We start from the raw sequence: 19,459 nt of genomic DNA on the forward strand, positions 1-19,459 counted from the left end.
TTATACATTACTTATTACACGACAGTAATTACATATTTTTTACACAAACCTACAATTATAAAAGGTAGAAAGGTGAAACTGAAAGTTATTAACGGGAAAATCCGCTATTATAAAAATACCTTCCTTCAGGTTATAAAGATGGCGACAACACAAGACACGTACTAGATCTGCTGTCTTGTCTTCAACTAAAACATTTAATTTAGGTAACACGCACAAAAATTAAACACACTATCTTATTATATATTTATCTGTAGTAGGTGCCATCTTAATGCTTTCACAACTATCTTGAAAGAAAGAGAAATTCAAGTACATTTTAAAATTATTTTAAAAAAATATTACGCTTCATAAATGTATTAGTACTATTAGACTAGTAGTATTATATTTTTAATAAATAAAACATACACTTTTCTACATACTTTGTACCTTTATGGTTATCAGTAATGTATACATATTTTTAATGGTATGTAAATTATATTTTTACACTTACTTCAAGGATAACTGCAGGAAATTTTACAGCTAGATTCTAGATCTAGATCTAAAATCCTTCTACAAACTGCTACGCTGCTCATGAAACCGAAATAACTGAACGGGAAATCCCGGTATTATCTAAAGAGTTGACGTCACGCTCCAAGGGACAGAACAGTCGCTTTCACATTCGCCTGACCCAAACACTTTAAGGTAATTCACAATATACAGGGGCTTAACTGTCATACCGCAATACGGGTGTAGAGGGGTGGGGGGGGGGCGTATTCCGAAAAAAAACAACAAATATATTTTGCACCTTTTTTTAACATATCTACTACAGCAGTGGTTGTTCAACATTATGTAGCACACACTGTCGCATAGAGAATAATCTAGATTAGTTTTTGTGTGAAAGTTTGGCAAACGTTCTAATCATTTATATAACTTATCACTTTGCTTTAAATAGTATAATAGGGGAGTACAATACAAATTAAAAAGCAATTTCTTCACTTAATTGTTAGTAAAATAAGGAATACTAAAGACTGACACAGACATAAACAATATTTTATATATCTTTATTTAGTGAGAACAAATTTTATTATAGAAAGCAAATTAATTATTTTTTTTTAAACGGCCAATGTGAAAAAAGGCATACAAGCCTATTGCTTTTACCTTTATTGAATACATTATTTTCTTATTTACAATATATTTAAAAGCTTGTTGTTAATGTTTTTAAATCTTTGTTTATTTGTTTAAAATGCATCAACTATCTTTCGTATTTTCTCTCGATGAGTGCCACGAATACAATCAATTTTCTGACTACCAGCTAAAAACATTAAGTTTGTTGGTCTTGTCATATTTTAAGACGGTACAAATCAAAATTTAGTCTCCGAGTCGATGTTCCATAATCTATTGTGAACCCCAACAATTGATGTTTTATTGTGAACCCCAACAGTTGATGTTTTATTGTGAACCCCAACAGTTGATGTTTTATTGTGAACCCCAACAGTCGATGTTATATTGTGAACCCCAACAGTCGATGTTATATTGTGAACCCCAACAGTCGATGTTATATTGTGAACCCCAACAGTCGATGTTCTATTGTGAACCACAACAGTTGATGTTTTATTGTGAACCCCACATTAGGGATTGTTAAGGTGGATGCTAGCTAGAGTCGTTTATTTTAAAAGTAGACACTTTCTTCACAGGGCATACAAAACAGGAATTATGTTAATAATTTAAATATGACCTTGCCTGTCTAAGTTTAGTATGATTTATTACCTTGAGATATCCTATCATAAATTCATTGAGATAAGAAAAAAATTATTTTTAATTATATCATTTTGCCTATTACAGTTTACATTGAGACATTTGATCAGATATTCTAAAACTAAAAACATCATTTTAATTACATCATTTTCAGCGTCACAGTTTACATTGAGATACTCTATCAAATATTCTATGAGGTAAGACACTTTTAATTATATACTTTTGTTTTTATGCACCAACCTGCTCACCAACATTAAAATTAGATCTATACTTTGAACACCAACCTAGTGACAAACAAAAGGATAAATCATGTTCACAAGTTTGATGAAATGTGTTATGTTATTTTTATGTTTTTGCCTACACTATAGTCTACACATTGTCTATGTGCATTTTAACGGACTAGTAGGGTCATCAATATTGTTTAATAATAGTAGATCTATTTATAAAGAATATATTCAAATGACACAATTAAAATAAATTAGTTTATATTTTTATACAGATGGCCGTATCGATTCCTATAAAGGAGCAATTAGCTCAACTGTTGAACAATTTGGAAGAGATGAAAAGTTTGTTAAAAAATAATTTAAGTGACTTTGATCAGCAGGTAAGCACATCCCATATAGCGATGTATTCTCAAGACTTTAACTTATCTAGAACATTATTAAGCTGCTTAGCTTAAGAAATACAAACGTTAATGCTACTATAGGGCTATTTATGAATGCACATATTTTCGCAAAATGGTGATATAAAATTTCAATTTCTATCCACATTCCTTCTGTAAATAGATTTATACATGGTAATGGAATTACTTTATTAAACACCCAATACAACAATGATGAATATTAATATTTTAGATTTCTTTCTTTTTATTCTAAATTAAATAGCACATTAATCTTAAAATATGTCAATCCTTGTCAATGTTATATCATGTCTAGGTAAAACAAGCAATACTGGAATGGTTTGACAATCACTCAGATGCAAAAATAAATTTTAAAGAAGTTGTTTCTATGGTAACAACATTAAATACTGCCCTACTTGATCTTAAACAAATGACTTCTGGTAATTTTATAATATTATTATGTGGTAGAATTTTACTTTTTTAAAAATATAATTCGTTGGATTATTAATTTACAACGATCAAAGACATTCGACAAATATGCTAATTAAAAAGATACATCACTACACTTTAATTAATATACGTTTTGTCTTTATTGACTACATCGTTCATTTAAAATCATTGCATCCTATGTATTGTAATATACATCTATATTTGTAAAAAAAACTATTGTATGTTTTCTAAAATTCAAAATATTCTTATTGACAAGATAACATATCGTTTAAAAGCCGTTAATTTTTATATTTTAGATTGCGTGATTTTAAAAACATTTGCAATGCTTTTCAAATATTTTTACATTCTTACTATTGTAAATCGAATCCTTAAAACATATTTGTTCCACATGTCTAAAAGTTTCCTGCACCAAGTATCAAGCAATGGCTGCTGGAGATAAGACAACACAAGAGAATAAAAGTGTTGACTCTGTACACGATGTAAATTATTCTGATCTTTCTATGTCAGGTAAAACCTTAATTTAACATAGCGAAAAAAAATGAAATGGTTGTAAAAAGTGATTGTGCTAAGTAAAATTGCTTTATATATATATATATATATATATATATATATATATATATATATATATATATATATATATATATATATATATATATATATATGCCAATGCACCGTTGCTGTAATGTAATTACTTTACTTTTGTCTTTAGTTAGAAATATTTTGATTCTATAGCCTTCTCCAAGAATATGCTAACATAAACACATTTTACAAGTTGCAGCTGATTTAAGTAACACATTAGAGCAAAGAGTAGAACGTCTTGAAACAAAGCTAACTTCTATGCAAAGTTGGAATAAGAAAACTGAAGCTGACGTGACCGAAATTAAGCAATAGAGGGATACTTATAAATCAGAAGAAAGTAATATGAAGGAACACATAGAACAATTGGCTATAAAACAAAAACATAATTCTAAGCAATTCCGAAAGCAAATTAACGAACAGAAACATATGACGGATGAGATGAATGAAGAACTGAAACAATTGAATGAATTAAAACAATGGAGGAAAACACTTATATCAGAACATAACATTATGGCGAAAAAACTTGAAGAATTGTCTCAGAAAGAAATAGATAATAAAGAAAAGACTAGAGAACAAATAAAAGAAACCAAAACCAAAATAAATGAGTTGAATAAAGAAATTGAGACACTAAAAGAAAAGGAATCAAACGCAAGACAAGCTCTAGAAAACACGAATACAGAGATGAACAAGTTTGACATTATATTAAACAAAATAAATGAGGAATTAGAAATTCAAACAACTAAATCAGAGAAATTGCAACAAGATATTAAAAAGCATTCTGATGATATTTCTCACTTGAGGGAGGAAGGAAATAAAAACAAAAATACGGAAACCAAAGTAGAAAAGTTAATGTCAATGGTTTGTACCTACTTTTTTTAAACCCTTATTTTACTCTTTTAAAATGGATTTCTTGGTTTGTATTGTATTAGTTCATAGCTACACACTTTAATAACTACAAACCTGCTCACATGCAATTTGTCTCGATTACATTTGCCAAAACTGTTAAGACAACATGATTATATTATTCTACTTCTAGCATAGCGTCACGTTCAAGATCTTACAACAAAGATTGATGCCCCTTGAAAATTTGATTCAAATTTTTAATCAAAACTTGGCAAATAGGCAGATGAACAAACAAAAGGTAACATATTTAGTACCTAATGCGACTGTTCCTTTTGAGAGTCTACAAAGCCCACACAACCTACCGACATGTTCTCATGACAGAAATATTGTTTGAGACCGATGTAAACAATTAATTACCAACGCTGCTTTTGTTCTTTGGTAGACACAATTACAATATTAAAAATATAAATAAACACTTTTCTTACGTTTAGTTTGCTATCTTGTTTTTTTTCTGTAAATTTGGAAAAAATTAGTTGTAAAAAAAGAAATATGACACTATTTTGAAATGATAAGATGACATCTTTTGTTTTCAGCTTGCAACCCTGGAAAATGATATTTTGAAATTCTCAAGTGATGTAGATTCAATTAGTAAGTATGTAATCCTTAACTACTTTTATAATAATCACAAGCCATAGGTACTGGTTAAAAGTGTGTTAAAGGCCGATATTTAAAAAAATAATTATACTTGGTTGATGTGATGGGGGGGGGGGGGGTTATAAGTATTATGTATGAGACTTCATCTATAATCTATATCCTGAGTACTACTATTATTAACACTGCAATTAAAAGCTTGTGAAGGAGGACGGGAAACACTCTTATTTTCCGCAGACACTAATTAACAATGTCAACAACTTCGTTTATGAAATAACATTAACTTTATTATCACACACTTATAGATCTATTTCACAATATCAAAACACGTCCGTCTTCTACTACATCTAACCCCCAACTATTTCACTGCTGCGTCTTACGTCATCGGTACATTGTCGCGTCATGCTCACGTCACACTCACGCCACAAATATTTTATTGAACACGCGCACAATACTCTCGCACCAAATCGTCTACCGTCAAGTTCACACTGTCCTCAGTAACCTCTACTAGTCTACGCTATGACAGTTGATAATAATATATTTATATATAAAGCAATGCAAATGTGTGTTTTTCTGTCTTAAAATGGCCTAATCATAGAAGGGTTTATTGTTGAGAAAGAACATAACAATTGGGCTGAGAACAAAAACAAAGCTTCAAACAGGAATATTTGCTGGAGCTAAGAGGCGTACACATATATACACATACACATACACATAGAAAAAAAGTCATCGTCACACGCATTGCAAATACAGACAAAACAAACACACAAACAAAAGCGTGTTTCAACATATTATACAATATTGTAAGTGTATATATCGTGTTACTGTTAATAGAAGAAGAAAATAAAAACACATGCTCTGTAATCGTACGGCGGTCAAATGATACTCGCCCTTTCATTCCTAAGTCTATTTGTCCCCTCCCCCCCCCCCCCCCCCCCCAACCCTGTCATGTGTTATCTAACGATTACTTAAAATTGACTTGTATACGATATTTAACACAACAACATTTGGACACAACGTTCAACAATCTATGAGGCCTAGCACCAGCCTTTATGTGGAGACTAAAATATAGTTCTTGGCTTTTTTTAAAAACATGTTAATTTCTATTAACGTACTCTCAGGAAACATGTATAAAAAATCGTGTTAATTGTATCACACCTATGATCAAAGCCGGACACAGCGCTTATGATCAAACACCAGTTGATAGACCACCTGTGATCAAAGACCCTCTGCTGAGAAAACACCCGTGGTCAAACCCCCTATGATCAAACCCCCTATGATCAAACCCCCTATGGTCAAAGCACCGCTATGGTCAAAGCCCCGCTGTGGTCAAAACCCCTATGGTAAAGCCCCTATGGTCAAAGCTCCGCTGTGGTCAAACCCCCTATGGTCAAACCCCCTATGGTCAAACCCCCTATGGTCAAAGCACCTGTGGTCAAAGGTCCTAGGACCAATATAAATAATTAGAACCACATTTTATTAGGCACAACGTGACTAATCAAAAATATGTTTCCAATTAAAATAAAATTGTTAATATTGCAAAATACGGTATATATGTATCAAGTATAGAAAAATAGTTATTATTGTCAAATCTATTTTACTACATCCGTTTTTAATTGATTTCTTATTTAGGACTTAATTGTAGAGTTATATAACAGCATAATTTGGATTATCTTTTTTAATACTTATGATAAATATTATTTTGTCTAGTGAACGTATTCAAGCCTTCGTTTTTTAAATAGTTAATTTTATTTGTGTCAAAGCTCTATATTTCAATTACATATTCAACAAGAACAATACGTTCATCTTCATAAAATGAAGGTATGCAAAAACAAAAGATTGTGATCATACACCTAGCGCTCACATAAAGAGAAGATGATGATGGCATTGAATTAGATGGAACTGTGTAGTGATGACTAAAGAAATAACACATAAACCGTTGACGTTTGTGTAAGCATGTAGTCTACACACATAATAAGTTGTTAGTGTGTGTTTAACATGGTGGTTACATATTTTATTGTTTGAGAATTTACCATGTTTTGTGTTGTACTTCTATAAACTAACGATAGTAAAACTACTGAGCCAGGATAAAGCTGCGTCTTGATTTGCTTTACACACTTGAAAGTAAAGTTCTTGACCTTTCTTCATGTCAACAACCACTGACCCAGCAGCGCTAGTGTCGGCACATTTCACTTCTATAGACTTACACCACACGTCTCCAGCCATCACACGAACTATTATCCGTTTATCTCCCCATTCATGTAGAGTGACACAGACAAGATATAAACCATCATGTGGTGATACAAATGTTCCTGTTGTTTGATTAAAATGTTGACCGTTATATTCACGTACTTCACTAAAGCTTGAAATAATTAATCCAACACAGACAAGTGTGGGATCAGCAAGCTCCACATAACAAGCATATCTGTTACATACACGTGAATCTGTTGATTAGAAAATATATGTATGATTTATATGTTTGATTTTACGTCATCCATTTATGACGTCCACATCAATTTGGAATTTTATACCCCCTCCCCCATCCACACGCGTCCACTGTCAACGAACCCTCCCCCTCCTCAAATGTGGACGCCCTCGTAAATTTAGAATACCGCTCGAAATATGCTGCAAAATTATTGATACATTAACATGTAATTTGTTCATTGCTACATTATTAATGAAATATTGGTTTTTGTATTTTCGGTAACATCTATTGCTAGGCCCTAATAATAAGTAGATTTTTTTCGCATGGACGTCATAAATGTATGATCCCAATCCTCTGACTATTTGACCCATAATATGTGCATTGTCGTATTATTAGTTTATGTTACTAACCCTAAACATAAACTCAGTATAAGCGTTTTATGTAGTTCAGAATGTAAGTAAAATTGGCAAACCCAATTCAAATCATTTTAACAAAGAATAATGTGTGATTAATAATCCATAATGTTTAGATAACAAATTGAAACACTAAACCATTAGTTTAGTAAGTTCCTTAGTTTTTGTGGTGTTAGTTTATCGTGTCCTACGTATTGAAACTACGAGTGTAGTAGGTGACGTAATACGTCACTAAGGGTAGAACAAATGTTATATGCGTTTTGCTTATTTTATAGTTCAACTATATATCAAGAAACAAGAATTACCAGAACTAATGTTATTCTGTTGTACCTATAAAACTTTAATAAAACCGGTGGTAAGATCTGCACCATCAACATATTGGGTTGTTCGTTTCACATAAGAGTAAATTAATGTGAACATTTTTAATGTTTTTAAGTTATTATTTTATTTTAGATTTAACCCCTGGGACTCCGTCTTAATATTAAAAACATGAAGGGACGATGTGACTTAAATTGGAATAAATTAATTTTAAACTGCAACTCTGTAATGACTGTACTAGGGTAGACCGCTGTAGGTCGACCCCCGACATACCAGGTGGTGTAATGTACCAGGTGAGGAAACAAACACCTGACGGAAACCCACGGGTCTAAAGACTGGCACTATGGGTGAGTGAAATGTTCCATTCTTTATCACATTATGGTCTGTCTGGCTAACGAACATCACGTTATGGTCTGTCTGGCTAACGAACATCACGTTATGTTATGTCTGGCTAACGAACATCACGTAATGGTCTGTCTGGCTAACGAATATCACGTTATGGTCTGGCTAACGAACATCACGTTATGTTATGTCTGGTTAACGAACATCACGTAATGGTCTGTCTGGCTAACGAACATCACGTTATGGCCTGTCTGGCTAACGAACAGCACGTAATGGTCTGTCTGGCTAACGAACATCACTTTATGGTCTGTCTGGCTAACGAACATCACGTAATGGTCTGTCTGGCTAACGAACATCACGTTATGGTCTGTCTGGCTAACGAACATCACGTTATGGTCTGTCTGGCTAACGAACATCACGCTATGGTCTGGCTAACGAACATCACGTTATGGTCTGTCTGGCTAACGAACATCACGTTATGGTCTGTCTGGCTAACGAACATCACGTTATGGTCTGTCTGGCTAACGAACATCACGTATAGTCTGTCTGTCTAACGAACATCACGTCATGGTTTGTCTGGAAAACTAACTTAGTTTAACAAGTGGTTATGTCCGTGTAATGGAAAGGCAGAGAGTGAAATATTTAGATAAAATGTGAGCGATTGAGAGTAGAATATTGAACACAGGTAATAAAACAAATAAAACATTTAACGATTTGTTATCATTTATTTGACAGCTTTTACTATTGTTATTTTTAAGCGAGAAAATGAAATAGGTAGGATATTCATTAAATCACTACTGTTAAATAAATATGTTTCAAACTATTTTTTAAACAAAACTTACCGATAAGATCAAAATTGTTGGACAACTTGGAAATACTATTTTCAATTTCACCCAGCTTAATTAAAATAAAATAAATAAATGAAAGCATCACAATATATTTACATAAGCTATAATGTAGGAATGGTACACTAAATTCAATAATGTCAACTTGTTAGAATATAAAATGATTAAACGTACATTCTCATTTAAGTTTTTTTGCTCTGTAAATACTAAATAGTCTAATAGCAGACTTGTCTTGAGTAGTGCAGGATTTATCAATTTTGTGAATAATTTTTGTTTTATAAAGTCATTACAAACACACCTTATTAATTCTTTCTTTCCTAGTTTTCAGGTTCTGGTTAAAGATTTGAATCAGTTTGTCAATGGGCATCAATCTTTGTTGTAGGAGTTTGTACATTACACTGTGCTAAAGACGGACGATCATAATTGAAGATTTATACATTTAAATATTAAAACTCACATAAAATTAGTATTTATATAAAAGTTATGGTCATAGGTTAAGTTAGTCAATTGTCTCTTAATTAAAATTTTGAAGTAAATTAACTGGCAAGTAAGAATAGAACTGCGTACAAAATATTTAGTAATTTTAAAGTTTACCATTGATTGCACATTTTCAAATCCGGTGAATGTTTTTATCAAGATTTTATTATTTTCATCTTGTAAAGAAACAATCAAATCAGAATGGCTTTTAATTTCTTCTTTCATACCATCTCTTACTTCTGTATTAGCTTGCATCTCTTTATTTATTTTGTGTAATTTTTTTTCATGTTCTTTCATGTGTAGAGACAGTTTCTCTAGTGTTTTGTATGACTTGGTTTCTTTTTCTTTTAAACTTTCCATTTCTTCGTTCAGCTCCTTTATTTTGTTATCTTTTTCACTCATTTGTTTTCTAAGATTTCTAAAATTCTGTTTTTGTTTTTTAGTCAGTTGTTCAATGTTTACCCCCATGTCACTCTGTTCTGTTACAAAGTTGTCTCTCCCTTGTTTTATTTCTGATATTTCTTCTTGAGTTTTTCGTGTGGTGTTTTGTAGACAAAATAAGCTGTTTTCTAGAAGACCCAGTCGAGTGAATACTTCTGTAATGTATAACAAATAATTTAATAGCATTGTTTCAAGTACAATAGAATATGTGTAATTTTTTAACATTTCTTATTCTGTTTAAAAAAAAAACATGTTATACCTTCTAAATTTTGTTTAGTCATTTGATTTGTTGATTCACTTTGGTCATGTTGCTCTGTTGCTGTAGGCTGTTGTCTAGACTGAGATAATGATGGCGTTCCATCATCAATATCTACAGGTTCTTTATTTTCGCCTTTTGGTAAAAGTATACATAATAATTTGAATTAAAATTCTTCTCTCTTTTTAAACAACAATTGCGAATGTGTGTACATACTACAGGAATAAAGTTATGTCAATAATATATTTCTCGAGCTTTTTAGCCTATATTAAATAATTGTCAATATACAATATATAATCTCATGTTTGATACTGGAAATGTAAATAAAATCGTACCTTTATCTAGAGATGGTATGGGAACTCTCGCCTTCAACTAGTTCTTTAGTTCATAACTGATTACATAATTTAGATAGACTTATATTATACAATGTTTACTTAAAATATTTGAAGCTACATCCAACAAGGCCGTGGTCGCTGATGCAAGTTCATGGCAAAGCTCTATGTATGTGATAGACAGGTTGTCATTTTTATCTTCCATCCACGTCTTACTTTTTTCCAATGCCTGATGACATAAAACATGTTGAAGTTGTGGACATTATGTGGCTGCTAAACGTAACTTACTACTACCTACATGCTAATACCCGAAACGACAATAACACAATTCAACAGTAAAATATGAATAATCGCTCACATGTTTCATCAAGCCAATAACAGGCTCCATAAATTGCATTTGTTCTTCCAAATATTTCATCTGTTTAGTAACAACCTTCTGCTGAATTCTGGAACTCATCTAAATAAAACAAATGTAAGTTTAGTAACTTTAAATAATTGCCTCTATGCTACGTTTAGAACTTTCAAGTGTTTTTTTCTCTCACTATCTGGAGTGCACGGGCTTCAAATGTAATAACTAAAATACAGAACAAACTGCGGCCGCACTTGTATATATCTAGGACGTGCTAATGAACATCGTCGTATACAATATTCACAGTGTATAATATCATCGGCCGGAGCCCATGAAACTTCGAGAGGCGATCACGCGATTCTAGTAAAAATAGTTGCCTTTCCAGGAATATACGTTTCAGAAGTCGCAACTGGCCAGAGACCGGAAGCCGCGATTATCTTAAATTATTGCATGAAGTTTAATTAAACTAGTTTGAGGAGATGCTATTCTTTCAAGACCGTTGTCTAAATACAATTTTCACAACTCTTAGCTCTACTCAATATACACTTAATTCTATTTTCTTCTATCCGAACCAAAAAGCAAATGTAGACAAAAATAATAGCAAAATAAGTTTACCAATGTCCCTGATTTGTCAATTTAGACTTAGAGAATAAGTATACACTTTACGTATGTCTGTGATGATAAAAAAAAATTTATTTTTGAAAAACTTAACGAACCAGTTTTCAACCCGTCGATATTGAAAAACAAAACTCGTAACAGCACCCAAATCAGATAATGCTGACTTTGTGCTTGCTACATGATTTCCTTTAGAAAAATATACATCTAATTCATTTGAAAACTTGGTCTTCCCTCTTGCATGTAAATCGGTCTTGGGAATGTCTGAACTACACTAATTTATGTTAATTCAAGAATTACAGTTCTAACATATGTATGTGTGAAACAATCTAGCTATTCAAATATAATAATACTATAATGAATAACATAACATCACATTTAACCTAACTAACCATACCATTGCAGGAGTAAGCTATAGAAACCGTGATAAGACTTAACAAACTAAAATCAAAAACATGATGAAATGAAATTACTTTATCGCCCACACTATCTAAAATAATGTTGCGTATGACTTAATTTTACCTCATAAATTGTAGATCTAGTGAAAAACAACAACACCAGCTTGACAACTGCAATAAATGTGTCATTATTCTCGGAATTTAAAAATAGATAATAGCGGGATTTCCCGTAAGTCGCTTTCATTTTCAACTCCAGTTTAAATGTTCAGAGACAGCCATTTAAGTTTTCATTGATTAAATTTAGTTAGCTACTACCGAGGTGAGTTAAACATATTTTATTTTATTTTATACAAACTAAAACATTTTTAGAGCATGGACCTGTTCAATGAGAAAATGGTTTATAGATTTTTAACAAAAGCCTACCGAATTGAAAATGTAAGAAAAAGTATGAAAAACACTTTAAATCTGTTCTCTGATCTGTTACATTTGGGGTAACCCTCTATAGTCTATAGTCTTGTGTTCCATTAATGTAATGTAATTGTTGTCAATCTAATATTTAAATCATTCAACATAAATGCGTGACTAAATAAACCGTTGCATAAAACTACTTAATTTATATTATTTTCTTAAACTATGATATATTCATATTGTCATTTTTGATTTTCCCGATTGTACGTAAGTAAGGCTGTGTCATTTCTAAAAAAAAGAAATACCTAGAAACAGATTTTAAAATACTTCTAGTGCTAGGAATTTGCTTTTTGAAAAAATTCCTCTTATTGCAACACTACATTTTAAGGTTAGAAATAGTGTTAACATTTCCAATTGTTTTGTAATATTTTTTTTTACAGACGATTCAAAATTTGCTTATGATGTTAAACATATTAAAATGATTCAAAGTTCAAATCTAATCATATACAATAACCATTACGTTTCGCAATAATTATTTTTTGTGAATGAACGTTTTATTTATGTTTGATAGGTATTTTATGTCTCTGCTAGGTTGAGTATGTGTATAATAAGTCTTTAAGTGTCTGTAAGCTGTGTATGTGACGAGCGTGTTAAGTATGAGACGTTTTGTATGTGTTTATATGTTTTGTGTGTTTGATACATCCGTGTATGTATTTTACGTTTGTAATGTCTGTTGTAAGATAAAGTTAGTTTAACATCATGTGGCTAATAAAATCCATACTTAATAGATTTAAAAGTTAATTTCATTTCGTATATTAATGATCGTTTAATATTTTAATATTTTCACAACGATTAATATAATTTATAAAAAATGATAATGGTATTCAAATAATTTGTTTGCTGAAATTTTTAATTTTCTACTATGGTTCCGGAAGGACATTATGTAAAGCAAACATGTTTTAAGAACTATAGTTTTTATAGTAGAAAAAAAATATAAAGGCGGCCTTAGGCTTACTGTATCTGAGTGTCTGTCATGATAATCAGTAATGACGTTGAGAGGCGACCTTTGGGTTAGTTTTATTTCGTGACGTTCGTTCTTAAGACTGAATTTTGTGGTCGAGGCTAATGTTACGTGGAGGTGAGATATGTTTAGAACAGTTGATGTTCTATTGTCAACCAGAACAGTTGATGTTTTATTGTGATCATTCTGGTAGATGTTTATATTCCAAGTAGACACTGTCTTTATCTAGGAAGGCAAAGCATCCAAAATCTTAGACATTATTTCCAACAATAATTTACATTTCAGTTTGTTATATCACGTGTTATGATTTATTACATTGAGACATTCTATCATAAATTCACAGAGTTAAAAAAATAATTTTATCATGTTGGATGTCACAGTTTAAATTGAGAAATTCGATCAGATATTCTAAAACTAAACACATAATTTTAATTATATCATTTTGTATTTATGCACTTCACATGGACACTACCCTGCTCACGAACATTAAAATTATATCCGTTCTTAGAACACCAACCTAGTGACACACAAAAAGTGTATACACACGTTTGTTAAAGGTAGTTTATTTTCTCTTGCCAACACTATTCAATGTGGCACATACGCTTTTCATTTAAAAGTCGTATCCGTACATGAGAAGTATGTAGACAACTCTGATTAGCTATAATAATGTTTGAGTAAAATTATTGTGCCGAGAAACAATTATCAAAGCTATTTTAGCATATTTTGTCATGGATATCACGTAAAGCAAATACTGTTAAAATATAGAATACACATTGTCTCTGTAATGATACATGGACTGGTAGGGTCATCTATATATTTTGATATTGTTAGATTATAAACAGTTGCGTAGCTAGATATTTGGAGCCCTACGCAAAACTTATCAGTGTACCCCTTTGTCAACCGTTTATAGGCTACAAACGAGTGAAAAAAAGAAATCAAATTCTACTTCTGATGTAGGCCTACAATCACGTAGTTTTGTAAAAATGTTACAGGCATCTGGGCAAGTGCCTATTCGGGCATTTGTCGCAATCAGGCAAGTGTCCATTCGGGCGTTTGTCGCATTCGGGCAAGTGTCCATTCGGGCAATTGTCGCATTCGGGCAAGTGTTCATTTGGTAAATCGGCTCTCGGCCAAACTGCATTAGGGCAAGTGTCTTTCGGGGAAAACGTCCGGCTCTCAGTCAAAGAACGCAATTGTCATTAAAATAAGTTAGTTTATATTTTAATACAGATGGCCGTATCGATTTCCATAAAGAAGGATTTAGCTCACCTGTTGAACAATCTGGAAGAGATTAATAGTTTGCTGAAAAATAATTTAAGTGACTTTGATCAGCAGGTAAGCACATCTAATAGTACAATGCACTCACCGGGATTTTAATTATCTAGAACATTATTATAAAAAAGGCAAAACCTATTACTAAATGCAATTTATTAATGCATATATGTTTGCTAATGGTTGATATGAACTTTCATCTTCCATGCTTATTCATTCTGTAAATAGATTTACACATATATCTTAGTGGAATAACTTTAATGAATATTACGTCTCTAGATAATCTAGATAATGTTTTCTTTTCTTTTAAATTAATTAGCACCTGAATGTTTAAATATTTCAATCCTCGCCTCTGTTATCGCATGGCCAGGTAAAACAAGCAACACTGGAATGGCTTGACAATCCCTCAGATGCAAAAATAGATTTTAAAGAAGTGGTTGCTATGGTATCAACAGTAAATACTGCCCTACTTGAACTTAAACAAACGATTTCTGGTAATATAATATTTGGTAGTGTTTAATTTTTTATATACTTTGATTAAAGAAAATTATAACAATCTAGGACATATGCTAAATAAAACGATTAATCACTATACTGTAATTAGTATACATCTTGTTTTCATGGACTACGTCGTTCATTTAATAATTTTATCCCGTGTATTTTAATGTACATCATCGATATATTAAAAGTATTGTGTTTTCAAAACATGTTGTTTAACAGCCGTTATTTTTATATTTTAGATTGTGTGCTATTTGAAAACATTTTTACCGCACTTGTATTTAATTATAAATTTGTTCCACATGTCTAAAAGTTTCCTGCACCAAGTATCAAGCAATGGCTGCTGGAGATAAGACAACACAAGAGAATAAAAGTGTTGACTCTGTACACGATGTCAATTATTCTGATCTTTCTATGTCAGGTAAAACTTTAATTTAGCTTAGCGAAAATAAAATAAAAGGTAAAATATTGTAAAAATGTATCGTGGTACGTTACGTAATTTTATTATAAATAAACACACACACACACACACACATATATATATATATATATATATATATATATATATATATATATATATATATATATATATATATATATATATATATATATATATATATACAGCATTGCACCTATGCTTCATTGCATGCATTAGATTATGTTTACATAAACAAATTTTACAAGTTGCAGCTGATTTAAGTAACAAACTGGAGCAAAGAGTAGAACGTATTGAAACAGCGCTAGCTTCTATGCAAAGTAGGAATAAAAAAGCTGAAGCTGACGTGACTGAAATTAAGCAATGGAGGGACACTTATAAAACAGAAGAAAGTAATGTGAAGGAACATATAGAGCAACTGGCTATAAAACAAAAACATAATTCTAAGCAATTCCGAAAGCAAATTAACGAACAGAAAAATATAACAGATGAGATGAATGAAGAATTGAAACAATTGAATGAAATAAAACAATGGAGGAAAGCACTTATATCGGAACATAACACTATGGCAAAAAAACTTGAAGAATTATCTATGACACTAACAGATAATAAAGAAAAGACTAGAGAGCAAATACAAGAATCCAAAACAAGAATAAATGAGTTGAATACAGAAATTAAGACCCTTAAAGAAAAAGAATCAAATACAAGACAAGCTCTAGAAAGCACGAATACAGAGATGAAGAAGTTTGACATTATATTGAACAAAATAAATGAAGAATTAGAAATTCACACAACTAAAACAGAAAAATTGCAAAAAGAAATTAAAAGTCATTCTGATGTTATTTCTCACTTGAGGGAAGAAGGAAATAAAAACAAAAATACGGAAATCAAAGTAGAAAAGTTAATGTCCATGGTTTGTACCTATTTTACGTTTGGAACACATAAATATTTTATTGAATGGATTTGGTGGCTTGTATTCTATTAGTTAATGCCCAAGCACTTTAACTTATTAGTTAATGCCTATGAACTTTAAACTTCTAACATGCATTTTGTTTCGATTTCATTTGTGAAATAATTAAAGACAACTTGATTTTTATCATTCTACTCCCTAGCATAGCGTCACGTCCAAGATCTTACAACAAAGATTGATGCCCGTTGAAAGTTTAATTCAAACTTTTAATCAAAACTTGGCAAATAGGCAGAAGTGCAAACAAAAGATAACAAGTTTACTACCTAATACCATTGGTCCCTTTGAGAGTCTACAAACCCACGTGTGACAGGGGTATTGCTTGAGACCAATATTAACATATAACCAAAGTGGTTTTCTAAGTTTGGTAGACATAATTATAAATTTAAAAATAAATAAATGGATCTCATAGGTTCATTTTTTTTATTTTGTAAAAAGTAAATAATAACAACAAATAATGATACAATTTTCAAATGATGAGATGATATCTTTTGTTTTAAGTTTGCATCCCTGGAAAATGATGTTTCGAAATTGTCAAATAATGTAGATTCCATTAGTAAGTATTTTAGGATTAACTCATTGTATTATAAATGATTAACCTGCACAATCTATGTTTTAAGTATTAGCATGTTTACGTAATGTTGTGTGGTATAAAACCATGCTTGTTTTAAATAGATACTAGTAACCCATGTTTAGTTTTAACAGTAAACAACAATTTTAAAATAACCTATGTTGTTTACTGATGTACATTAGCTTTTTTTTTTTAGAGAATAGCAACCATTAAGATTATTTGAATGCTGAAAGTTTTTAATAAATGGATACGTTAGAAATGTATCAATAATATCTAAAGCATAAAGTACAAGGCCATGTGCACATTTAGAGGATCAGAAGTATAGGACATATTGTTTTAAAACGGCTTACCAATATAAGAGCTTAAGGAGGGCTATTGTCTAGATAGTACACAGCAAGTGGGGGGGGGGGAAGGATAATGAAACTTCAAACAGGAACATTTCCTGGATCACAGAGAAATTATATAAGACATGTATTACAATACACGCAGAGACACACAAGCAAACACATACACATAAACAAATAGAAAAAAACGGCACATAAAACCAGTCATCACTCAAACCGTATATTTCAACATATTATGAAATCTTGTGTTTCGGTCGTGTTGCGGCTAATAAAAAAAAAACACTAATAAAATGTTTTTTTTTTTCCTTATAGTTAGGCGATTAAATGATACTCGACCCCCCCCCCCCCCCCCCATCCTGCCATGTTTCAACTAACGGTTTATTTAAACTAGACTAGTAATACATCAAACTTTGGACACATAGTTAATCAGTATAAACATGAGTGTATCATTTTGTTTAATGTTATTCAAAACGAATGTTAAAAAAACAGGACAAGAAATTAAAACCCACTCAACTCTACAAGAAGATGGGAAGAAAAATATGGCCAACACTACAGATATGTTAGTAGCTTTAACTACAAAGGTAAGCTTTTATCAGTTAAGATTTTTATATTATTTTCTTTATTTAACTACTGATGATTATTTTATTTTTCCTTAAAATAATGTGAAATAGAAGATACTGTTCAGACCAAATACTTTGAATATTATTGTGTGTTCTCTTTAAATAAAAACAGGGTAGTTACTATTGTAAGGATGTAAGACAATTATGTTTCACATGTGTGATTTTTTGTACGAACATAATTTCTGATGCAATAACTTGTAAAGTGTAAGCACATTTTAGGTTGAAACTCGAGAAAGTGAAGCTTTAACGCCGTTGAAAGATTTTAAGTCTATTGGTAAGTTGATAAAATAAACATACACATAATTGTGAACAGACACACAGACACTTGTGCAAAAGTTTATGATTAACTAACATATACTTTCCAACAGGGACCCCGTGTATGTCAGCCTTACACCTGTTAAATTCACCTGGCCAAAAACACACCAGTAACTACTGGATCGATTCTTTCAACATTCCTTAGCGTCTGGGAACCTAACGGCAGTCAATTTAATAAAACCACAGGAAAGCTTGTAGCACCAGATGATGGTTTATATCTTGTGATTGTAACGCTGCACGAACGTGAGAATAAACTGATTAAAATATGTGTGTATAAGGATGACTCAGTGTATAAGAGGCTTTTTGTGAAATCTGCCAACACATCTGCCGCTGGATCAGCTGTTATTTACATAAAGAAAGGCCGAGAACTTTATTTTATAGTTGAACAAGCTGATGATGGAGCCATGCTACAACAAGGAAGCGGCATCACTTTTTTCCCTGAACATTAACGGTATATTCGTATATCACCTTAAATCGGAACGTAATTGGGCGTTAAACATGTTTTTTTCTTAATTATGTTTAATTAAATACAGTACATCAGTATAATTGTATCATTAAAGTGCATTAGCTCAAAAATCTACTCTGTGATAAATTTAAACTTATATTTGACTGAATAAATAATCCAACGTTTTAAGCTGTTTGGAACTTGATTTATACACTTTAGTTCCAATTTACAAACAAATTGTGGCTTCACTTAAACAACAATGTGCGACGTCATGAACACAAGTTGCATCTAAGATGCCTATTTTATGTGCACTTTGTACTGACCCGTTCTTTGGCTTAACATTTCTCTGCATTACACACAGTCAGCGTTGAGTAAATAACAAGCAAATAAGATGGGTCAACTATAAACCTCGGATCTCGGCCTTTTAAAATCTCAGTGGACGACCAATCAAAAGACGTGCCATCGATGGCCAAATTAA

At 31.5% G+C, this 19,459-nt stretch overlaps 4 protein-coding genes across 7 annotated transcripts in view; 2 read left to right on the forward strand and 2 right to left on the reverse strand.

Moving 5' to 3' along the window:
• The window catches only part of LOC131946101 (filamin A-interacting protein 1-like), a 27,323-nt gene extending 26,755 nt beyond the window's left edge, over nt 1–568 (reverse strand). The window contains exon 1 of the mRNA XM_059306743.1: nt 488–568. The gene's annotated coding sequence lies outside the window, so the exon portion shown is untranslated. The remainder of the gene's footprint in view (nt 1–487) is intronic.
• Nucleotides 139–4,457, forward strand: LOC131946129 (uncharacterized). 4 transcript variants are annotated; one of them, XM_059306782.1, is made up of 7 exons: nt 139–203; nt 494–678; nt 1,819–1,928; nt 2,231–2,335; nt 2,667–2,790; nt 3,200–3,307; nt 4,416–4,457. In XM_059306782.1, the coding sequence occupies exons 4-7, from the start codon at nt 2,231–2,233 to the stop codon at nt 4,418–4,420; spliced, it is 342 nt and encodes a 113-aa protein (XP_059162765.1). In that variant the 5' UTR covers nt 139–203; nt 494–678; nt 1,819–1,928; the 3' UTR covers nt 4,421–4,457. The 4 variants fall into 4 exon arrangements, with proteins under 4 accessions (XP_059162765.1, XP_059162762.1, XP_059162763.1 ...); XM_059306779.1 differs by lacking the exon at nt 4,416–4,457 and adding an exon at nt 3,573–3,928; XM_059306780.1 differs by lacking the exon at nt 4,416–4,457 and adding an exon at nt 3,579–3,928.
• A 2,080-nt stretch (nt 4,458–6,537) lies between these two features.
• On the reverse strand, nt 6,538–10,058 carry LOC131946126 (uncharacterized). Its single transcript, XM_059306775.1, has 4 exons — nt 9,811–10,058; nt 9,515–9,619; nt 9,214–9,268; nt 6,538–7,317 (listed from the first exon to the last, which is right to left on the reverse strand). The coding sequence occupies exons 1-4, from the start codon at nt 10,051–10,053 to the stop codon at nt 6,926–6,928; spliced, it is 795 nt and encodes a 264-aa protein (XP_059162758.1). The 5' UTR covers nt 10,054–10,058; the 3' UTR covers nt 6,538–6,925.
• A 2,816-nt stretch (nt 10,059–12,874) lies between these two features.
• Nucleotides 12,875–19,117, forward strand: LOC131946123 (microtubule-associated tumor suppressor 1 homolog). The gene is made up of 10 exons (XM_059306770.1): nt 12,875–12,880; nt 14,744–14,848; nt 15,156–15,279; nt 15,597–15,704; nt 15,968–16,632; nt 16,832–16,933; nt 17,185–17,242; nt 18,091–18,182; nt 18,441–18,495; nt 18,590–19,117. Exons 2-10 carry the CDS (start codon nt 14,744–14,746, stop codon nt 18,679–18,681), a joined length of 1,401 nt encoding a protein of 466 aa, XP_059162753.1. The 5' UTR covers nt 12,875–12,880; the 3' UTR covers nt 18,682–19,117.
• The last annotated feature ends 342 nt before the right edge of the window (nt 19,118–19,459 follow it).

Source organism: Physella acuta, unplaced genomic scaffold (assembly GCF_028476545.2).
Source record: "Physella acuta isolate Inbredline_101_S28 unplaced genomic scaffold, ASM2847654v3 ptg000544l, whole genome shotgun sequence".
NCBI classification, from domain to species: Eukaryota; Metazoa; Mollusca; class Gastropoda; family Physidae; genus Physella; species Physella acuta.

Bases quoted from the DNA above. Each gene is read 5' to 3' on its own strand.
- LOC131946129 (XM_059306779.1), top strand. From the start codon at position 2,231: ATGGCCGTATCGATTCCTATAAAGGAGCAATTAGCTCAACTGTTGAAC. The intron at 2,336-2,666 runs GTAAGCACATCC...TATCATGTCTAG, and splicing joins TAAGTGACTTTGATCAGCAG to GTAAAACAAGCAATACTGGA. The intron at 2,791-3,199 runs GTAATTTTATAA...CATGTCTAAAAG, and splicing joins TCTTAAACAAATGACTTCTG to TTTCCTGCACCAAGTATCAA.
- LOC131946126 (XM_059306775.1), bottom strand. From the start codon at position 10,053: ATGGAAAGTTTAAAAGAAAAAGAAACCAAGTCATACAAAACACTAGAG. The intron at 9,269-9,514 runs GTGTGTTTGTAA...ATTTTAATTAAG, and splicing joins GGAAAGAAAGAATTAATAAG to CTGGGTGAAATTGAAAATAG. The intron at 7,318-9,213 runs GTAAGTTTTGTT...TCTAATCAACAG, and splicing joins CAACAATTTTGATCTTATCG to ATTCACGTGTATGTAACAGA.
- LOC131946123 (XM_059306770.1), top strand. From the start codon at position 14,744: ATGGCCGTATCGATTTCCATAAAGAAGGATTTAGCTCACCTGTTGAAC. The intron at 18,183-18,440 runs GTAAGCTTTTAT...AGCACATTTTAG, and splicing joins TAGTAGCTTTAACTACAAAG to GTTGAAACTCGAGAAAGTGA. The intron at 18,496-18,589 runs GTAAGTTGATAA...ACTTTCCAACAG, and splicing joins GAAAGATTTTAAGTCTATTG to GGACCCCGTGTATGTCAGCC.